At 44.4% G+C, this 23,451-nt stretch overlaps 1 protein-coding gene across 1 annotated transcript; it reads left to right on the top strand.

Moving 5' to 3' along the window:
* The first annotated feature begins 5,957 nt into the window (after positions 1-5,957).
* On the top strand, positions 5,958-10,816 carry LOC139697400 (uncharacterized). The gene is made up of 2 exons (XM_071596084.1): positions 5,958-6,752; positions 10,673-10,816. Exons 1-2 carry the CDS (start codon positions 5,958-5,960, stop codon positions 10,814-10,816), a joined length of 939 nt encoding a protein of 312 aa, XP_071452185.1.
* Positions 10,817-23,451: the final 12,635 nt, after the last annotated feature.

Raw genomic sequence — 23,451 nt, 5'->3', positions numbered from 1 at the left:
AAGCCATTGCAGTTCCACTTCAGAATGAACACATTTAAAGTGTTAAATTAAAATGAATAAATAAATAAATATATAAATAAATAAGTTGACTAAAAAGGGAGATGACCAACTCTATTGAGGTTATCGCTTGAAGCGATGTTTCCTGTTCCACTCGCTTGCCAGGACCTCAGTATCAGAGATACTCTGGTCCTCTTCAATTACCTCCGGCTTCTTTGGCTTCACTGGAGGCGGCGGGGAAGGTGTATTCTCACGCCCTTTTGGCGTGTTCCCCTTGGTGGTTTTTAGTGGGCTCTTCTTTGAAGGGCCCACAGGAGTAGGTGGCTCCTTGTCCACCTTACTCTTTCCATCCTTTACCCTTTTGGGTTTAGGCACTTGCGTGTCCATTGGGGATTCTTTCGGTATCTCCGTCTGCGTGGCGATGGTACACTTTACACATGGCGTGGTTGCAACGGAAGCAAAGGACCGGGAGAAAGTTGGAGCGATTAGCGCCCTGTATTTTCTCCTCGCTTCCGCATATGGGATTTTTTCAAGGGTTTTTATCTCCATGACTTTCCTCTCTTCTTTCATCTTCGGGCAATCACGAGAGTACACTGGGTGTGTACCCTCGCAATTGACACAAAGAGGTTCCGAAGAGCACTCTTTATCCTCGTGCGCGTCTTTGCCACAGCGCGGGCAGGTGGTCTTGCCCTCGCAGCGCGACGCGACATGGCCGAACCGTTGGCATTTGAAACAACGCACGGGAATAGGGATGAATGGCCTCACTGGTACCGATTCATAGCCCACAAACACCTTGTCGGGTAGTCTATCGCGCGCAAACGTCAAGATCACGGAGGTGCTGTTTACGTTTTCTCCGTTGCGCCTTGTGGTGAGTCGACGACAATCAGTCACTCCCTGAGAGAACATTTCTCTCTTGATTTCTTCGATGTCCACGTATAGGAGGTCGTAGTGACTGATGACTCCCCGACAGGTGTTAAGAGTGCGGTGCACCTCCACCTTAATCGGAATGTCATGGAGCATTCCCATAGCAAGCAGTTTTTCGCTTTGTGTATCGTTCAGGGTCTCTATAAGAAGTGTACCATCCCGGAGCTTCTTCACCCTCTTTGGGTCCCCAGGCACAATCTGTGACAAAACTCTGCGAATTAAGAAAGGAGAAACCTTTTTCAAGGTTTCACCTTCCTTAATGCACGACATAATTAAATAGCGCTTACATGCGCCAATACACTTCTCTCCCCCGCCGGTGTCCGGACGGGATCTTTTTAGTGGTGGAAAGGGTTTTTCCTCCATAATAATAAATGATTCGTCCCTCGGCCTCCCCACCCGCCACGGAGCCACACATTTGGGACGCCACTCCGCCAAACCGGAGCGGTCGCCAGGGCTAACTCGAGGGATATAGCGCTTCTGGAGTGGTTGTCTGTTTCGGGGTGGATCTTCGGTGCAAGGGCCCACCAAAACCCTTACATCTCCGACCTCCCTACGCAGACCCCCACAACCTTGGCACTCGCCACCGGAGCAAAAACGCGACGGAAGCCGATTGACCGGGAGTGGCTAGCTCCCGGCCTCCCGTTTACGCGAAATCCGGGGCCGAAGAGGGATATCGCTCTTCGGTCCATGCAGGGCATCCGAAACCCTGCTGGGAACCAGACAGATCACCCTCCAGGATCCCCTTCTCTCCCTTACGGGTCTCCAGGCACGGCAAACACCTGGGCGGATCGCAGGCCAGATGGTATGGCCGCTCACAGACAGTGGATCCACAGCACTGTCCGGACGCATCCCTTGCTGGCTTGGTGTTTGTTTTCGGGGTTTTCTCCCCGCCCTTTTAGTCGCCTCTTACGACAAGCAGGGATACTGCGGGAGTATTCTCTATCCCCCTACCCGCCATATACTTGTTACACTCCTACAAGAGACATTCTTAAAACCACACATCGGCTTGCACTCACCTAACCACAACATATACAGACTAGACAGAAACACACCTGGAGGAGGAGTCGCAATCATAATAAACAAAAACATTAAACATACCCCATTTCACATCCCTATTTTCGACACCCTAGAGGTCCTTGGTATCACACTACACACATCATAAGGTAACCTACACATTTACTCAATAAACCACTCGCCTTGCAGGAAACTAAGCAGGGAAGACCTCAAAGAGATCTTCTCACTCCACGACAGGGCCGTGTTTATGGGCGACTGGAACTGCAAAAATAAAAAATGGGGTTGCCGCTCCACAAACCAAGACGGCAAAACTCTCTACGATTTCATATCGTCCAGACCAATCGCCATCCTCAGCCCACCCGAACCCACCCATTTTCCTCCCAGCTCGAAAGCTCGCGGCGACATCCTGGACATTGCCGTCTCTCAAAACTTACCCTTTACCATTTCCCCATCCGTTATTCACGCCCTAGACTCTGACCACCTACCGATCATCCTCGATATCCCCCTCAGAACCGAACTAGACTCTCTTCCTAATAAAAAACTAATCGACTGGAACCGATTCCCAGACACCCTACGTATCCTACTTGACCCACTTTCCCCACTGGACAATCCCACTTACGAAGACCTAAACACACGAGCCATAAAAATATCAGACTCCCTTCTCAACGCCCAAGAAAAAATAACACGTACAATACCGAACACAAAACACATTCTTAATCGTCCACTCCCACAATTCATCAAAACCCTCATTACCATAAGAAACTCTTCTCGCAAACTTTGGCAACAAACCCGACTTCCCCAACACAAACATGAATACACGCATTTAAGCAACACAGTAAAACAAGAACTCCGTAAGATCAGAACCAAAGAATGGGAGTCACACCTTTCCACACTAAACTTTGAAGACAATTCCCTCTGGAAAATAACACGCTCCCTGAGAAAACCAAACAAAATATTCTCCCCTCCCTTAAAACACAATAACAACTATATTTTTGATCCTAAACGTAAAACCGAAATTCAAGCAGACATACTACAACAAACAATGACTCTTAATCCCGCACCGTCAAAAATGGACAACAAAATAGACGAAACCCTTCACTTCCTACCACATAACCCCCCTGACTTAACTCCGTTAACGGACTCCTCAGAAATAAAACAAATAATAAATTCTTTTCCCTCCAAGAAATCCCCCGGACTCGACAAAATCTCCAATGACTTACTAAAATCAGCCTCTACAGTCCCTAAATTCCTACTTTCCTTGGCCGACCTCTTCAATCACTGCTATCTGAAGTCCTACTTTCCAGAAACCTGGAAGATAGGCAAAGTAATTCTGATTCCAAAACCCGGTAAAGACCCCACCACCCCAGGCAATAGCAGGCCCATCACATTATTATCCAATATTTCAAAACTTTTCGAAAAAATTATTCTCACCCACTTACAAAACCATGCTTCCTCCCACAATATCCTTCGCCCGGAACAACTAGGGTTCCGTCAAAACACCTCCTCAGTACACCAAATCCTTCGACTGGTTGAAACGATCAGCCGCGGCTTTACTCGCCCTCGCCCAACAGACGTCGCCGTGTTCCTGGATGTCGCCCGAGCATTTGATAAAGTATGGCACAAAGGTTTAATCTACAAACTCTGTACCAATGATTTCCCGCCGCCGTTAATCCGTTTAATCAAAAATTACCTAATCCGTCGCAAATTTACAGTCGCCGAAGCACCGGTCCTGTCTACGGTGTTTTCCTGGTGTTCTAATGTGTTTTCCTGGTTCCGTTATGTGGACGACATCTTTTGTGTCTGGACGGGATCCCCCAGGCAATTAGACAATTTTTTAACAATGTTAAATGCTTTTGATTCTGCCATACAGTTCACGAGGGAGCTAGAAGCAGACGGTACTCTGAATTTCCTTGATTTGACGTTGGAAATAGTTAACCAAAGGTTCGACCTCTCGATATACCGGAAAAAATGCTACTCCGACCAAATTATCCACTCCACATCCAGGCACCACCATTCACAAAAACATGCAGCCTTCCATTCCATGTTACACAGAGCATGCAATATCCCAATGTCTACTCACAACAAACACAGAGAACTCCGCATTATAAAACAGATTGCAGTCAACAACGGTTACCCTGAAACATTGATTGACAACATGTACAACAGAAAACAAACACAAATAGCCCGGAATTCCATGTATCACACACCCAAACCGGACAAGCACCAATGGCGAAGAATCCCTTTCCTTGGCCATCTCTCACTCAGGACACAACAAATACTCTCAAAAAACCATATCAAAGCCGCTTTTTACAATTCACGTACTTTAAAAAACTTAATAGGTTCCACTAAAGACAAAATTGACGTCATGCAACACAGCGGAGTTTATAGACTCAATTGTACAGACTGCAACGCCATCTGCATTGGACAGACTGGGAGGACTTTCGACATTAGGATTAAGGTACACCGTTCATGCTTCAGGAAGAAAGACAACAGATCACAATTCGCCAAACACCTCTTAGACTACAATCATTCCAGCAATTTCACAGCAGACATTTTACACACAGAAACGAAAGGTCGGCGGCTGAACGCTCTGGAGGAGTTGGAAATTTGGGAATCCCTTCAGTCCGGTAATCTTGAGGTGGTCAACGATATCCTTTACCTCTCGCGTTCCCCTCTCCTTAATTTCTTGAATACTTCCCCACACCATCCCCTCCCCCACCAAGGCAGTGACAGTCACCGACCCTCCGTTAATGAGGGTCAACCGTTGTAAACAACCACCCCCCTTTGTACCGTCTGCATCCATTAGTTCCCCCTCACTTTCCCTTCACCCACCAATGATTGCTACCACTCCTCTCCCTGACTTCCCCTACCTTGCTCCTGGCTATATAAGTTGAATAATTTTGTTGTATTGTACCTGAAGATGATGCCCAGCATCGAAACCATGGTCGTGTTACATTAAATAAGTGTGTGGAAGTGCAAAGTTGTTTTTTTTCTCTTTCTTTCACCCTCACCATCAGAAAACTAAATGGTCATCTCACAAAAATACACCGCTGGACGAAAACATGGAAAATTGGAATCAACGCCACAAAAAGCACACACGTACACTTCGAACGCGGACACAAACACGACACCAAAAACTCTGCTAGAATCAACAAAACACCAATTCCAAGGGCCTCAAACCATCGTTTCCTGGGCGTAACACTGGACCGGGCACTCACCTATCAAAATCAACTGCAAAATAATATTACCTCGGCCCTGGTTGCAAGAACAAAGTTGCTGTGCCTCTTCACCGATCAATCTCCGCTATCACACCCCACTAGAGTCCGTTTGTATAAATCAGTAATCCGCCCGAAACTACTGTACGGGTGTGAAATCTTCGCAATCACAAAAACAATACGTAAATCACTGTAAACCTTCAAAAATAAATCCTTGCGTCTCCTTCCCCAGAGCTACTAACATGCAGCACGAGCGCTCTGCTCACCATCGCCCAACAATAGGCTCTTTGAAGGATCTCAGTTTTTCCCGGCGTATTGTATTCAGGAAATTCTCTCGGGTTTCCCACCGGGTCAGCGTGGTGTGCACATACGTTTCGACGGCTAAGAAAAATTGAAAGTACGAGACGTCACCGGGGCGGCTCGGCACTTGGGAACACATCGGACCAATCGGAGGACACCTGACCCTACGACAGGGTATAAATACATGGCGAATTCATTGCTCTGCACTTCACCCTGAAGACGATGGCAGAGTTAGCCGTCGAAACGTCGGTGCACACCACGCTGACCCGGTGGGAAACCCGAGAGAACTTCCTGAATACAATACGCCGGGAAAAACTGAGATCCTTCATTACTCACCTCTACGGGGAGGGACTACACCGCTGCGTTCGCCGCTTCGAGCAGCTGAGGAAGGACAGAGCCAAACTCCTCAGTTCCCTAGCCTTTCTACAGAGGTGTCGGGACAAGGATGTTCTACCCAGATTTGTCAACTTACGACCCCCGGTGAATTCACCGGCAGCCAGAAGAATCATGAAACGGACCGGTCTCGCCTTGATACGGGAGCGGATACACCACCATAGGAGTTCCCTAGACGACAACGCCAAACAACTTTTGGACCTTCATCTACAGTTGGCAACGCAGTTATCTCCGATGGACTGGGAGTATATCGACAGAGCTACTGCTGCCCAAGGGGAAATGCTGCTCCGTAGGAACACGGAGAGGCAGAAGACCAAGTACGATCGTTTAGACGTGAGGAAGGATTCCCTCCATGCGCCGGAGCAGAAACGAGTCGTCGTCAACCTCTCCGCAGAAATCGACGAAGCCACTTCTTTGGTTCTCTCCAAAGGTCTGAATTTCGTTCCAACATCTCGGAGAATCCCTTACCTGGAAATCTTAGGGAGTGTGGAGCAGGCTGTCCGGAATCTTCCCGTTGAAGCAGCGGAAGACGTCAGAGGGGAAATCTCTATGGCCCTTAAAAGGGCCGTTCCTCCAAAATCCAACATTTCGGGAGAAGAACGACGAGCGTTGAACACCTTGCGCAAAAACAGTGCCATTACGGCCCTGCCAGCAGACAAGGGTAATGCCACTGTACTGCTGAATGCTGAGGACTACCACAGAAAAATCCAAGAGCTCCTCCATGATCCAACCTACCGGACCATACCCCGGGATCCCACGGACTCCATTGTAAGGAAAACGATTGCCCTCATCAAGAAATCTTTGCCAACGTCAGAGAGGAATAGCAGCCTGGTGCCACAGGCGCCTGTTCCACCAAGATTATACGGTCTACCCAAGATCCATAAGGAGGGTACTCCCATAAGACCCATTGTGAGTGCCATTGGGGCTCCAACATACCATCTGGCGAGGTACCTGACGGGTGTCCTTGCACCTTACGTGGGGTCGTGTGAGCACCACATCAAAAACTCCGCAGAGTTCGTCCAGACGCTACGGACCATTAAGCTGGATCAGCATGACATTCTTGTAAGTTTCGACGTTGTGTCCTTATTTACTAAGATTCCGGTGAAGGACACCATACTGCTGCTGGAAGAGAAGTTTGACAGCAAAATCGTGGATCTCTTCCGCCATGTGCTGACCTCGACGTATTTTCAATACCAAAGAAGTTTTACGAGCAAGTGGAAGGCGTCCCCATGGGCTCTCCATTGTCTCCGGCGATTGCCAATTTCTACATGGAGGAGTTCGAGGAGAGGGCACTTAGAACGGCCCCACTAAAACCGAGGCATTTCTTCAGGTATGTGGACGATACCTTCATCATATGGCCACACGGACCGGACACCATCACCAACTTCCTTGGCCACATGAATAGCATTCATCCCAGCATCCAGTTCACCATGGAGATCGGGAGCAACGGTCGGCTGCCCTTCCTGGATATCCTAATTGAAAGGAAAGCGGACGGGAGCTTAGGCCACAAGGTGTATAGGAAGCCTACCCACACCAATCTCTATTTGAACGGGAAAAGCCACCATCACCCTGCCCAAAAACGAGGGGTTATGTCAACGCTCATCCACCGGGCAAAATGCGTGTCAGACCAGGAAGGTTTGGAGGCAGAAGTTCATCACCTGAAAAATACTTTCCTTCAGAATGGATATACAAGCCGGGAGGTCAATTTGGCCCTTAAAAGGGCCTTCACCAGAAACGACCGTCAGAGAGAGGAAAGAGAAAAACCCGTTGCCAGGGTCAGCATCCCCTTTGTTTCCACGGTATCCCATAAGATCTCCAGGATACTAAGGAAACATAAAGTGGAAACCATCCACAAGCCACAAGGAAAATTGAAGAACTTCCTTGGCACGGCAAAAGACGAACGGGGTTTGAAGGCGCCGGGGGTATACCGGATCCCGTGTGAGTGCGGCCAGGTATACATCGGGGAGACTGGCCGCACAATTGAAAAGCGACTAACGGAGCATGAGCGATGCATCAGACTCCATTACCCTGAAAAGTCTGCAGTCGCCGAACACAGCATCACGCATGGTCATCGGATTGACTGGGGGAGCACCAAAAGACTTTGTCACACGAACGGCTACTGGGACCGAGTGGCGAAGGAAGCCGTGGAAATCCGACTGGAAGGACAGAATACCTTCAACAGGGACACTGGCTTCCAGATCAGCAGCACGTGGAGACCTGTGCTGAGAAAAATTGAAAGTACGAGACGTCACCGGGGCGGCTCGGCACTTGGGAACACATCGGACCAATCGGAGGACACCTGACCCTACGACAGGGTATAAATACATGGCGAATTCATTGCTCTGCACTTCACCCTGAAGACGATGGCAGAGTTAGCCGTCGAAACGTCGGTGCACACCACGCTGACCCGGTGGGAAACCCGAGAGAACTTCCTGAATAGGCTCTTTTATCACACATCTTGTTAAAAATTTTCACAAACGCTTAAAAAAGACGAACAACCGCCTACTAGAAAATATCTGGGACTATACTATTCCCGATAAGACCAAAACTAGACTGCCTAAACAAATTACTCGCCTATGAGTCTTTCCTATCCACTCTTTAGATTTTAACACTTACTAACTTTAGAAAATTTATCTAATACTCTAAGTAAACCATTATTTGGTCATGTGTCTAAATCAAAGATATGTGGAACCTAGGATTACAATAATACTTGATGATTTAAATCTCATAAAAAAATAAAAAAAAGAATGGAAAAGAAAAAAACAAATGAAAAACAAGAAAAAAAGAGAAAAAAATGAATAATGGAAAAAAAAGAAAAAGAAAAAAAATAAACGTGATAATAAAACAAGAACAAGAGAAAAAAATCAAACTTGTCGAAAAGAGAAAAAAAACATATTATTAACAATAAATCATCAAAAACCATCAAAAATTGTAAAATTAAAATATGTATCTCTAAAATTAGTTCTACACCTAGCATTAGTTTTTAAATATATTTCAAATATGTATTTGTGTATCAAAGCCTGTATTCCAAAATATATGCTAAAAAAATGTTTGTAGTAGAATTAGTATAGCTTGTAAGTTTCCTATTTCACGCAAACAACATAGTCACACGTCCTTATAATTCACACGTAATTTTCTCATCCAACGTAACAACTACCGGTAGTGGTGGATAATATCCACCGGAACGGAAGCAATTCGACGACACAGTGAAGTGTCGCATCAGACAGTTCGGCGAGGAATGTGATCCGTTTCAAAAACCCTGCAGCTGAACTCCCAACTATTCCTCCAAAAGAACTGCCATTGTTCCAAATCCGTCTCCAAGATCCTTCTAGACAAAAGGACTTTCTGCAAACGACCTCTCTTCTCCTACTGCGCACGAGCATCAAACCTTACCGGCAACCCGTATGGCCACCAGTGCATGTCATGCCAGCGCTACGGGCATACACAAAACATGTGGCCTAAACCCCCGCTGCATCAAGTGTGCCGGAAACCATCAATAGCGTGACTGCTTGAAACCCAGAGATGAGCCTGCAAAGTGCATCAACTGTAGCGGCGCACACCCAGCAAACTACAGGGGCTGTGTTGTCCACAGGGAGCTAATGCTCAAAATATGCGCAAAATGAGAGGCCTTAGACACTGGCATCAGGACCACTGCAGCTGCAGCTCCAACTATCTCCAAGGCTGCTTTTCCTCCCCCAGAAAATGCTTGGGAATCCCGTCCAAACCCCCTTACTGGAATCTCCCACCATAAGGCCGATACCAACCTTCTCTACCTCAAATCCCCTCCTCACCCAACCCAACCTTTCTCCAGAATCCTCCCAATCAAACTTGAAGTCCTCTCTACTCAACATTGTAGCAAAGATCCGAACTCTAGATGATAATGCATCCGTAATATCAGTCCTAAAAACGGATTTAATCCCATACCTTATCAAACTCCTAAATGGCCTGTAATCCCGTCTCCTATCCTCACCACCTAAGCTTTCTCCAGTGGAACTACAACAGTATCACACCGAAATTGCTTGAGTGACAGCACCTTACAGCCACCTACTCCCCTTACGTAATCCTGCTTCAGGAAACAAAACTAAAACCTAGCCAAACATTTTATATACTTAATTACAGTCTTCCGTGGGGACAGGCCTGAATCCAAGGGTGGACGAGTAGCAATCCTTATAAAGAAACATTCCATGCTGCCAATTATGCCCACCTGTCTCTAAAACATGAACTTGTCGGCATCACCCTTAAGAAAAGAGAAGGCAAACTGAAAATATGGTCTGCATATTTCCAACTGAAGAGCAGCAATATCCCAAGGAAGACCTTGATTCAATTAAAAACATCCTCCCTCCCGGGGAATACTAGGAGGTGACCTTAATGCCAAACACATGACCTGGGGTTGCAAATTCAACTCTTGTCGCAGCCTCTCTTTGGGCGATCTCCAGATTTCAGCCAATTATGCCATACTGGCCCCAGCATCCTCTACCCACTTTGCCCCAAACCACGTAGTAGTTTTAAGTGTTTTAGGGTGCATCGACAGCTAAGGTCATTTTGCAAAACTCATGACAACTAAAACTAAAATTCCTTTTTAATTAGGAATAAACAAATATGATTAAATATACAGATAAATAAATAATTGTGAAAATCAAAAGGCATTAAAATTATGAGATTTAAAACTATAGCTGCCTCATTCAACCAGTTGCCCTTAAAAAGGTTAAGACTCGATTTATAAACACAGAGTCATCCCCTAAAATATGACTAAAGTCTCCCCTTAAATTAAGCATGTCTCTGGCCCTTTGGTATTTTCTACATTCAATTAGGATATGCTTTATTGTCAGAGGTTGGAGGCACTCCTTGAAGCGGGGCTGTTCTTTTACCTCCGCAAAGAGGAACAAGTGAGTGAGGACAGAGTGCCCTATTCTCAGGCGTGTAATCATGACCTCTTCCCTCCAAATGTTCAGGATGGAAGAGGACCATGCTGAAATGACAAACTTTATTGCCCTGAGTTTATTTTCCAAAGACCACCAAACCTTCCACTGATGCAGAACCAAATTCCGCAAAGCAGCCTCTGCGTCCTGCATAGGAACCAAGGTGGAGTCGGTCTCGGGTTTGCGCAGGGATTCCTTTGCTGCCTGGTGAGCTTTTTTGTTACCTCTTATTCCAACGTGGCCAGGAATCCATATAAAAGATACCCTGTTCCCCTTTCTCTGAAGGGACAAGAGGGTATAATGGATCTCCTGGACTATCGGGTACACAGGTGCAAAGACCGATATAGATTTCAGGGCGCTCAACGAGTCTGTGCAGATGAGAAAAGAGCCATTGCTTTCTTTTATTTCTCCTAGCGCCGTCCTTATGGCTGACAGCTCGGCTGTGAAATTGCTGCATGAAGTGTGCAGTTTTTTCCTCACGACTCCATGGTAGTGGGACACGACCGCATAGGCATGTGCAGATTCTGACTTTGACCCATTTGACCCATCGGTGCAGACGGAGAAAAGTCAGAAAGTAAGCCGAGGACGGCACTGAAGAGCTGCTGGTATTCGGAATCGGTCGTCTTGGCTTTGCAGTGTGCATTGGCAATGAATTTAATATCCGGCATTGGCGTTAACCAAGGCAGATACTTAACATACCTGACGGGGCATACTTGAGGAAATGTAAAATTTACCTCATTAATAAAATCATTAAAACGAACGGCAAAGGGCCTAGTTGCCCTTCTCCGCCTGTTAAATAAGTCTAAAAACCGTTGGTTAAAAACTATGTTAAAACAAGGGTGGTGTTTCTCTGATAAAATTGTACAGGCATAGTTGCCCATTAAAATCATCCTGCGGGTTTCCAACGGAGGCTCCCCTGCGTCTGCAAGTAAGCTTGGGACTGGGCTTGTTCTAAATGCCCCGGTGGCAAATCGTATCCCAGTATTATGGATCCATGTAACTTGTGGTTGTTGATGGCTACGGAAAATAACGTCACTCTCAGCACTGAACCTTAGGGTACCCCGTTCTCCTGCGTAAAATATCGGGATAAGTGCTTCCCAGTCCTTCCTTTAAAAAGGTGGTTGGTTAAAACTTTTTTGATAAATAGGACCATGTTGCTTCTAAATCCCCTCTTTTGCAATGTATTAAGGATTCTCCATCGCCACACACTATCATAGGCCTTCTCCAGGTCGAAGAAGACTGCTATGACGTTTTGACATTGGAGAAAGGCTTCCTGGATGATATTCTCAGTGCGCACCAAATGGTCTGTCGTGCCGAAAGCCGCACTGAGCGTCGGAGAGCAGGTGTCGACTCTCCAAGCACCACATGAGACGTTGGTTTACCATCCGTTCCATCACCTTGCACAGGCAGCTGGTGAGAGATATCTACATCTACATCAATACCCTGCAAGCCACCAAAAAGGTGTATGGCAGGGGGTGCAGCACCAGGAGGAAAGGGTAAGGGATGAGGGGATTAGGGTTTTTCAAATGGATGGGGAAAGGTAAGGGGAACCTGCAAAAAAAAAATATATATAAATAAAGAATATAAATATAAGCGTATAACCCTGCGCAGTCGCTAACTTGTAGGTTAATACTTATTATGTCGAGCCGGATCCTGGGCGATTTCGATTAAAAGAATTCTGGTCTCTTATTGTTCTCGGAAAAAATGACCATTTAAATCTATCTGTCCTGCAGTCAATCTCTCTAATCTTACATTCGTGATCCCTCCGCCCGTAATACGTTGGGGTTCGAATTATGTTCTTGATGTCATCGGAAAAGGACCCATCTTTAAATGTTTTTAATAAGTTTAATCTATATTGTAAACGCCGCTGTGTAAGGGAATCCCAGCCTAAATTTTCTAGCAAAGTAGTTACGCTACTGCGTTGGTCATAGCAATCTTTGACAAATCTAGCCCCCCTCCGCTGAACTCGTTCCAATTCCGAAATTAAATTTATCTCTTGAGGATCCCATATACTGGCAGCATACTCTAGGTGGGGCCTGACTAGGGCAAGAAAATATCGTTCCTTCACTTTTTCGTCACATTTACCCAGCACTCTTTTTACAAATCCCAATTTTTATCAGCGCGACCGCATATTTCCCGTATGTGCTTTCCCCAGGACAGATCGTGAGTAATTGTTACACCCAAGTATTTAAAGGAATCTACCCTCGCGATTTCTGTTTGCTTCACTTTGTAACTAAATGGTGGGGTGTTACTCTTTTCCCAAAAATGAATTACTACGCATTTCTTCAAATTTAATTCCAATTTCCATGCATCGCACCAAGGGAGCATTTGTTGAAAACACTATGGAAGAATGAGTTTAATATGTTGGCTTTGTCTAAACTACTTGTTACTTTATCCCCTTTTTCGTTGTTCAATGAGTTTACGGTGGACTTTTTTCCCTGCAAATCCCTGACGTAGGACCAAAACATCTTTGGGTTATCGTTTAAATGTTCACCTAATTTTTTCCTTTTGAATTCCGCTAGCGCCTTCCGGAATGCCTTCTTGGCAGTGGACCTAGATGCTTTGTAAGTCTGTATGGTTTCGTTCATTTTATCAGGGGAGGAATCTTGAACCGCGTTTTTCATTCTGGCATGGCACGCTCTTTGCTGTCTTAGTGATTTCCGAACTTCAGAGTTGTACCAACGGGGTTCCTTATTCTATCTTATATATTTACTAGGTATAAATCTCTGTATTGCTGAACGTGTTATCGTAAGAAAATTATTCCAGGTATCCTCGACACTCCTAGTTTTGCTTAATTCGTAAATCTAAGAAAGGAACAGTTTAACTCACGTTTTAGGCCATCATGGTCAGCTTTATTGAATAAATAAATTTTTCTCTTAGGTTTGTTAACTTTTTCTACGCTCAGGGAAATTTTAGCGTTTACAGCCCTGTGATCACTGATTCCATCAATAACTCCTATATTTAAGACTCTTTCGGGTATATTAGTAGCTAATAGATAAAGAATGTTCTTTCCCCTTGTTGGTGAAGTGACTAATTGATGTAGGGAATTTGAAGTGAACGTCAAAATGAGGGACTCGCATAAATCCTTGTCTTTACCTCCATTTATAAAACTGTACGAATCCCAATCTACTGTGGGAACATTAAAATCGCCACCGATTATTAAACAATGCTCATTGTTGTGGGATGTAAAGCTTTTTATCTGCCTTTCTAGATCTAATATTGAGTTAACGCCAGCATGGGGTGGTCTATAATACGCGCAGACATATACTCTTTTCGCACTGGGTATTTTTACTGAGCACCAGACACTTTCTATACAGTTATCAGGAAATAACTCAGGTCTACTGATGGTAGAGTTTTTTACCGCGATAAACACTCCTCCTCCGGCTCTATTCTGTCTGTCGTTTCTATAAACTGTAAAGGACTTGGGAAATATTTCGCTGTCTTCGATATCATCTGTGAACCAACTTTAACTTCCTATAATTATATCTGATTCTGTGCTATGAATGAGGTGGTGAAATTCCGGTATCTTATTTTTGATATCGGACGGTAGTTATTCGGGTCATTTTTGTCCTTGCCCTGTTTTGGGATTGGCATCACGATGGACTCTCGCCAGGCATTTGGAAAACTGCCCTCGTTCCAAAGCTGGTTGAGGGTATTTAGGACCTCCCCAATCGCATTTTCCGGAATGTTCCGGAGAAAAGCGTTGTGGATTTCGTATGCACCTGGCGAGGTGTTATGGGAGTCTTCGATGGCGGATTTAAGCTCCCAGGGCGTGAAAGGCTCATTGTAATATTCCCGTGTAGGACCTGCACCAAAATTGAGAGGGACTCTCTCGCATCGCCTCTTCATAGTAGTAGTAGTTTTGAGAGTTTTAGGGTGCGTCGACAGCTAAGGTCATTTTGCACCACTCATTAAAATTAAAACTAAAATTCCTTTTTACTTAGGAATAAATATATACGATTAAATATAAATAAATAAATAAATAAATAATTGTTAAAATCAAAGGGTATTAAAATTATGAGATGAAAAACTATATCTGCCTCATTAAACCAGTTGCCCTTAAAAAATTTAAGACTCGATTTATGGACTCAGAGTCATCCCCTAAAATATTTTTTAAGTCTCCCCTTATCTTCAACATGTCTCTGGTCCCTTGGAATCTTCTAAATTCTGTCAGGATATGTTTTATTGTCAGGGGTTTGAGGCACTCATTGCAGCGGGGCTGTTCTTTTACCTCCGCAAAGAGGTACGAATGAGTGAGGGCAGAGTGTCCTATTCTCAGGCGCGTAATCATGACCTCTTCCCTCCGAGTTTTCCGGATGGAAAAGGACCATGGTGAAACGACCGGTTTTATTGCCCTGAGTTTATTATTTTGCAGAGACTGCCGAGCTTCCTTCCACTGTTGCAAGACCGGGTTCCGCAAGGCAGCCTTTACGTCCTCCATTGGAACCAAGGTGGAGTCGGTCTCGGGTTGTCGAAGGGCATCCTTCGCTGCCTGGTCAGCTTTTTCGTTACCTCTTATGCCGACGTGACCAGGAGTCCATATAAAGGAGACCCTGTTCCCCTTTCTCTGAAGGGACAACAGGGTATAATGGATCTCCTGGACTATCGGGTGCACAGGTGCAAAGACCGATATAGATTTTAGGGCGCTCAACGAGTCGGTGCAGATGAGGAAAGAGCCATTGCTTTCTTTTATTTCTCCTAGGGCCGTCCTTATGGCTGACAGCTCGGCTGTGAAAATGCTGCATGAAGTGTGCATTTTTTCCTCACGACTCCATGGTAGTGGGACACGACCGCATAGGCACTTGACAACTGTGACTTTGACCCGTCGGTGTAGACGGGGACAAAGTCAGAAAGTGAGCCGAGGACGGCACTGAAGAGCTGCTGGTATTCGGAATCGGTCGTTTTGGCTTTGCGGCGTGCACTGGCAATGAGTTTAATATCCGGCATTGGCGTTAACCAAGGCGGATACTTAGCATAGGAGACGGGGCATATTTGAGGAAATGTAAAATTTACCTCATTAATAAAATCATTAAAACGAACGGCAAAGGGCCTAGTTGCCCTTCTCCGCCTGTTAAATAAGTCTAAAAACCGTTGGTTAAAAACTATGTTAAAACAAGGGTGGTGTTTCTCTGATAAAATTGTACAGGCATAGTTGCCCATTAAAATCATCCTGCGGGTTTCCAACGGAGGCTCCCCTGCGTCTGCAAGTAAGCTTGGGACTGGGCTTGTTCTAAATGCCCCGGTGGCCAACCGTATCCCAGCATTGTGGACACATGTGAGTGGTCTCAAGTAAGACTCTCGTCCTGAGGAATACACTATGGAACCATAGTCCAGTTTGGATCGCACCAAGCCTCTGTACAATAAAAGCATGGTGGTGCGGTCTGCTCCCCAAGTGGAGTGAGTTAAAAACTTTAAAACGTTGAGGGTTTGGCGACACCTCTCACGTAACACGCGGATATGCTCCCGCCAGTTCAGCTTTTGGTCCAGGATCATGCCGAGAAAGCGGACGGACTCCACAAATGGAAGGATCCTACCCAACAGGGTTAGGGTCGGGGTAACGTGATAACCGCGAACACGGTGAAAGTGCACGCATTTCTTTTTCTCCACGGAGAACCGAAATCCGTTCTTTCGCGACCACTCTCCAAGTTTGTTTAGAGTCACCTGGGCTTGCCTGGAAGCGCTTGGCAGTCGTGTCGACCGGGAAAATATGGCTAAGTCGTCCACATAGAGCGATGCCATCACCGGGGCATTGATGCATTCCACCACGTCGTTGATGGCGATGGCAAATAACGTCACGCTCAGTACTGAACCCTGTGGTACCCTGTTCTCCTGTGTAAAAGATCGGGAAAAGTGCTTCCCAGTGCTTACTTTAAAAAGGCGGTTTGTTGAAAAATTTCTACATCTACATCTACATAATACCCCGCAAGCCGCCGCAAGGGCGTGTGGCGGGGGGTGTTAGGTCACCAACCGTAAAAACGAAAAATACCACATGCAAAAAACAACACGGAAAATTACACCCCAGCAGCGCACACACTCATGCAAAACTCCCTCCATCCAATACTCATGCAAACACATGCACCGCAAAACAACAAAAAACTGCACCCCAGGATACAGCACGAAAGCCATCCTAAAACACGCAAGCCAGGACACAACAAGCAAGAATGTGAAACATCACTACCACATGAAAATGCACCACAAAACACTCAAACCCCCAAGGAGACAGTAAAAGGAAGGGAATTCGACCCAAGGTTGCAGGTAGCAGGAATTTCCCCCCGCCGGGAGGGAAGAGGGACTAAAAGGGAAACTTAAAAACAGATGAACAGAACACGAATGATGTCATGCGGAAAGAATGGGTTATTATAACAAAACACATAAGGTTAGTGGAGGAGCATGCATTTAAGTAGAACTAATTATTTTTTAGACACTGAGGGTGGCAAGTGGAATTTTTACTATCTATAACCCTACAGTTGCTATCCCGTATTGTCCGTGGGAAGAAGGAGTCCTTGAGTCGGCTAGTCCTGGCATCTATTTCCCGAATTTTATATGCATGATCCAAGCGACCAATGTATGTAGGAGTACGAATAATCTGCGAGACCTCGGTGCTGAAACATGCGGATCTGAATTTATTTAATAATTTCAGTCTTGCATTGAATCGTCTCTCTTCTAATGATTCCCACCCCAAATCCATGAGCATTTGTGGTAAATTTCTGATAAATAGGGCCATGTTGCCTCTAAATCCCCACTTGTGGAGCGTTTTTAGGATTCTCCATCGCCACACATAATCATAGGCCTTCTCCAGGTCGAAGAAGACTGCTATGACGTGTTGACGGTGGAGAAAGGCTTCCTGGATGAAGTTCTTAGTGCGAACCAGATGGTCTGTCGTGGACCTGCCACGCCGAAAGCCGCACTGAGCGTCGGAGAGCAGGTGTCGACTCTCCAAGCACCACATGAGACGTCGGTTTACCATCCGTTCCATCACCTTGCACAGGCTCGCCTCTTCATGTTCGCAAAGTCCGCGGCATAGCCCTCGATACTGCTATTGGCCGAAAACTTACAGGCAAATATGTTAATAAATCAAAAGAGAGATGGTACTTTTTTCCACACTTTATTTTACAAGTCGACCGGTTTCGTCGCATAGGCGACATCATCAGGTACATAGAATCAGTGAGTTCCAGAATATATAGGTATTTGAGGGGGGGGGGAAGAGGAGGGTGAGGGGGGGGCGGTGGTAAAAGGAGGGGGGGGCGGTGTGAGAGGGAGCGTGGTACTGGGCGTGGGTGACTCAAAGGGAGGGGTGGGGTGGATGTAGGCTAAGTGGAAGCTTGGTTAGGTATGCCTTTCACAGCGGGGGTTGGGGCGCCATGTATTGTGGTCAGAGAAATATCCAAAAGGGGGGAATTGCTCACAAATATATTCTCGTTGGCAATTTTTCCTTCCTTTTGATGCTTCCTAATCTCCAGCTCCTCCAGACAATCTATTCTTCTTCCCTTTTTCTCGAGGTGAAGTATCTCTGGGACAAAATCGCTCCTGTGGTCACTTTCCCATAGGTGTTTGGCGAAATGGGATCTGTTTAACTCACCGTTTCGTAGATGTCTTCTGTGTTCCTCTGCTCTTACTCTGAACGACCGTCCAGTCTGGCCAACATAACAAATTTCACAGTCACCACATTGGAGTTTGTAAATACCACTTCTATCATTAATGTCAATATTGTCCTTGGTTTTGTTTAACACAGCCCTTAAGTTATATTTGTTGTAATATGCAATTTTAAATTCTTCCTTCGGGAAAAGGTTGGCAATGGACTGCGTAATCTTACCGTAGTAACTAAGTTTTAACCTCCCTGGTATAGATTGGGACAGCAATATCGTTAAATCTGGGACCCGCGATCGCGAATCTTGCAATTCCATGATAAAATTGGTTCACAGAAACTCCCTCCATCAAGCAGTACGCATGCCCACCCGTGGAAAGAACATATTGGATCTATTTCTTACAAACACGCCGGAACGTATTATTAGTGTATCAACTGATGAGGGCTTGAGTGACCATAAAGCAATTAATGTCCATTTGGACATAGCAATAAAAAAGATTGTTAAACCAAAAAGAAAAATTTATAATTGCCATAAAGCAGACTTTGAATCTTTTGCCAATCAATTAAACTCTTCACTACCCGAGTTCAAAAACCGCTTAAGTCATGTCAACGTGGAAGAAACTTGGACAGAATTTGTCAATATCATGCAAAAAGGAATCGTAGATTTCATACCTATAAAATACGTTAAAGCAAATCGCGACCCCAGGTGGTACAATAAAGACGTTAGAAAAGCCCTTCGAAAGCAGAGAATGCTACACTCTAGGGTAAAGAGGGCAGGCGTGAACACATCATCTCCTGAGAAAACACAATTATGGGACACATATAGATCCTCTAAAATTGAAACCAAAAAACAATTACGTAGCGCTTTACTGGACTTTAAACGCAAAGTACTTTGCGAGCACTTGGACACTGACCCCAAAGCTTTCTGGTCATATGTTAGGGAAGTAAATGGGAGTAAACAAACCGTGGCTTGCTTAAGGGATTGTAGCAATGTAATTCATACAGACAGCGAGGTTAAAGCTAACATCTTAAATTCATTCTTCCAAAGCGTTTTCTCGAATGATGTTGCCACCGCATATCTTCAAGAAACAATACATACTCCACCCATGGAAAAAATAACAGTGGACCAACAAGGAATTCTAAAATTACTTAATGAGATTAAACCCAACAAATCCCCGGGTCCCGAAAATATACCAGCTAGGGTGATAAAACATTTAGCTCCAAACATTGCCCCGTACCTTGAATTTATATTTAACTAATCCCTCACAGAGTGCAAAGTACCTAAGATTTGGAAAACCGCGCAAATAACGCCTATTTTTAAAAGTGGTGACAGGGAGGATCCCAGTAATTACAGACCTATATCTCTCACTTCTATCTGTTGTAAAATCTTAGAGCACATAATTGTCAGTTCAATAATGAGACACCTTAACAATATTAACTTTTTAAGTGACAATCAACACGGATTCAGGAAAACCCGCTCCTGCGAAACCCAATCAGGATTATTTACACATGATTTACTTGTATCTGGTGAGAGAGGTAGGCAAGTGGATGCCATCTTCTTAGATTTTCAAAAGGCATTTGATAAGGTCCCACATGGTAAACTCATTCATAAATTAAAGGTCGCGGGTATAAACAAGGGCGCTATAAGTTGGGTTAAAGATTTTCTTTCAGAGCGGGAACAGAGGGTAGTCCTTGATGGCGCTAGTTCCGACAGCGTTCGAGTCACGTCGGGGGTACCTCAGGGAAGTGTGATCGGGCCGTTACTTTTCTTCATCTACATCTACTCAATACCCCGCAAGCCGCCGCAAGGGCGTGTGGCGGGGGGTGCTAGGACACCACCCATAATTTAGAAAAGAAAAATAATAAAAAAAAAATCGCATGCAATAACGACAAAATCATATATAAAAAAAACATGGCATACATTCATGCATGAACACTTACACCCCACACACATGCAAACACTCAAACTACCAACTAACATACACATGCACCTGTAAGTATACCTAACATCTCTATAGTGTTTAATTTTGTTCCGACTTGTAAATTCAAAGTTTTTAATATTTCTAAAGTGACTTCGGTTTCTTGCTATTATGATTACTGATTGTTCGGGGAAAGAATGAGTATTTGTACCTATCTGTCTTGGAATCTATCTCCCTTAGTTTATCTTTGTGGTCTGATCTACCTAAGTAGTGTGGGGCCATTATAATTCCTTCAGTGTCATATTTAAACTCGTTTGTTCTGAACCTTTCTAAAAGTCTAAGCCTCGCTTGTTCTCTCCGCACTTCAAGTGGTTCCCAGCCTAAATCCCCTAAGAGACCTGTCACACTTGTGTTTTTATCATAACAATTTTTAACAAATCTAGCGGATTTTCTCTGGACTTCATCTAATTCTTTTTGCCAAATTTTCTCCCACGGATCCCAAATACTTGCGGCATATTCCAAATGAGGTCTAACTAGAGCAAAATAACACCTCTCTTTAACTTTTTCATTACATTTCCCCACCACCCGTTTTATGAAGCCAAGTTTCTTTAAAGCTGATCCGCATATTGTCCTGATATGTGCTCCCCATGAAAGGCGTGGTGTTAGAACAACCCCCAAATATTTAACTTGATTTGCCGTAGTCAATACTGAACCCTCTATTTTGTAGTTTATATCCTGTTCCTCGCTTCCTTTATTCCAAAATTTCAAAACTGCGCATTTATCTATATTAAGTGTTAATCCCCATTTATTGCACCATCCCGAGATATTGTCTAAGTCTCTAGAGAGTAGCTCGCGATCTAGTTGGCTCCTTATTTCCCTGTATATCACCGTGTCGTCCGCAAATAACCTTAGATTGCTACTAACGTGTGTGCTTAAGTCACTTATGTATATTAAGAACAGAAGAGGCCCTATTACACTTCCCTGAGGGACGCCCGAAGTAACATCTCTCTCCGTTGAGCACAACCCATCTATGACTACTATTTGTTTGCGGTTTGACAAGAAGTCCCTAATCCAATTAATTATTTTCTCATTGATCCCATAGTATTTAAGTTTGTGTAACAATTTATTGTGTGGGACTTTGTCGAAGGCTTTTTTGAAATCCAGGAATACTGCATCGACTTGGGTGTTGTTTTCTCCCGATCTAAGTATATCGTGAATGAAGAGACCAAGTTGTGTTTCGCAAGATCTGCTTTTCCTAAATCCGTGCTGGTTGTGGATTAGTATTTTCCTACTATCAAGAAATTTCATAATGTTAGTGACAATAACGTGTTCCAATATTTTACAAGAGATCGATGTTAAAGAAATGGGTCGGTAATTGGTTGGTTTATCCCTATCGCCGCCTTTATAGATGGGAGTTATATGGGCTAGCTTCCAGTCGCGAGGCACTGAGCCTTCTTCTATCGATTTTAGAAAAACAATATGTAAAAATGGGGCAATGTCGTCAGCTAATTCCTTTAATATTCTAGCAGGTATTTCTTCCGGACCAGGTGCCTTGTGTGCTTTGATACTACGGAGCAGATGTACTATTCCCTGCTTGGTCAGTGTAAGATCGCTCATGTGTTCCCCGGGTGGGTGTGGAGGATCGTTTGGTGCGTTTGTGTTTTTGTTGTAGACGCTCTGGAAAAAATGGTTTAAAATATTTGCCTTTTTCACGCTATCTGTAATGATTTCTCCATTTTCCGTCTTCAAAGAGTGAACAGTGGGACGTTTACCCTGTATTTCCCTAACATAGGACCAGAATGACTTTGGATTTTCCTCAAGATATTCGCTTAGCATTTTAGATTTAAAAGAGTGTAGTGCTGTGCGCATAATACTTTTCGTCTTCCTACGACATTCTTTTAGTAGCTGTTTGGTTGTATTCACAAAACTTATATCGTCACTTTTTAAACTCTTTTTGAAATTTGACTGTAGCTTTCTTTGCCTTCTTAATGCCGATCTGACTTCCCCGTTGTACCATCTAGGTTCCTTACTGTCGCATTTGAGTTTGGACGGGATGTACGTCTTTATTCCTTCGCGTAAAATATTTAAGAAATAATTCCAAGTGTTCTCTGTATTTGTTGTCAGTGTTTTTGTCTTGTATTCCGGTAATTTTATCTTTAAATATTCTCTTAGTCCGTTAAAATTTGCCTTGTTGTATAGGTATATTTTACGCTTTTCTTTGTTTATTTTGACGAACTTAGTTTTTAACTCCACAAGAATAGCCTTATGGTCACTGATTCCGTCTATTATTTCAATGTTAGTAATGATTTCGGGCATAGAAGTCGCAAAGATGTCTAGTATGCTTTGGCCCCGTGTTGGTGATTTAACTATTTGTTCTAAGGAGTGTTTTGTGAATATATTTCTTGATTTTTGTTAACGATTTGAACCGCGAAGTGAAAAGTAACATTAGGATGTTTGCGGATGACACGGTGATCTATCGGGAGATATCTGGGGATGAGGATCGTTTTATTCTAGCGCAGGATTTAGATTGCATTACTAAATGGTGTTCTAACTGGGGATTGACTCTAAATTATAATAAATGTTCAGTGGTAAATTTCTTTAAAAGATCAACGGGATTTGCTTACAAATTAGCTGGAGGTGACCTAGCAGTAGTTGATACGGTAAAATACCTAGGTGTCACATTCACAAAAGACTTAACTTGGGGGACTCACATACGTAAAGTCTGCGGTCAAGCAAATAAAAAATTGGGATTCATTAGACGCATTGTCGGCAAAAGTGACTCAAAGGTCAATGAACGTTGTTACCACGCTCTTGTAAGGCCTCATTTAGAATACGCATGCAGCGTGTGGGACCCGAGTGAAAAAGGTCTCATTCGGGAAATTGAGAAGGTTCAACGCCGGGCAGCCCGTTTTGTAAAAAATTCCTACGATAAAACGCAAAGCGTTACCGAAATACTCATGGATTTGGGGTGGGAATCATTAGAAGAGAGACGATTCAATGCAAGACTGAAATTATTAAATAAATTCAGATCCGCATGTTTCAGCACCGAGGTCTCGCAGATTATTCGTACTCCTACATACATTGGTCGCTTGGATCATGCATATAAAATTCGGGAAATAGATGCCAGGACTAGCCGACTCAAGGACTCCTTCTTCCCACGGACAATACGGGATAGCAACTGTAGG

The sequence above is a fragment of the Hetaerina americana genome, unplaced genomic scaffold (assembly GCF_022747635.1).
Source record: "Hetaerina americana unplaced genomic scaffold, ioHetAmer1.1.p SCAF_75, whole genome shotgun sequence".
Classification (NCBI taxonomy): Eukaryota; Metazoa; Arthropoda; class Insecta; order Odonata; family Calopterygidae; genus Hetaerina; species Hetaerina americana.
The sequence above is the reverse complement of the archived record's forward strand: the minus strand, read 5'-3'. Positions and strand labels throughout refer to the sequence as shown.

Coding starts and splice junctions, on each gene's coding strand:
- LOC139697400 (XM_071596084.1), top strand. CDS start 5,958: ATGAAACGGACCGGTCTCGCCTTGATACGGGAGCGGATACACCACCAT. Junction 6,753..10,672: donor GTACTCCCATAAGACCCATT/GTGAGTGCCATT, acceptor CTTTATTGTCAG/AGGTTGGAGGCACTCCTTGA.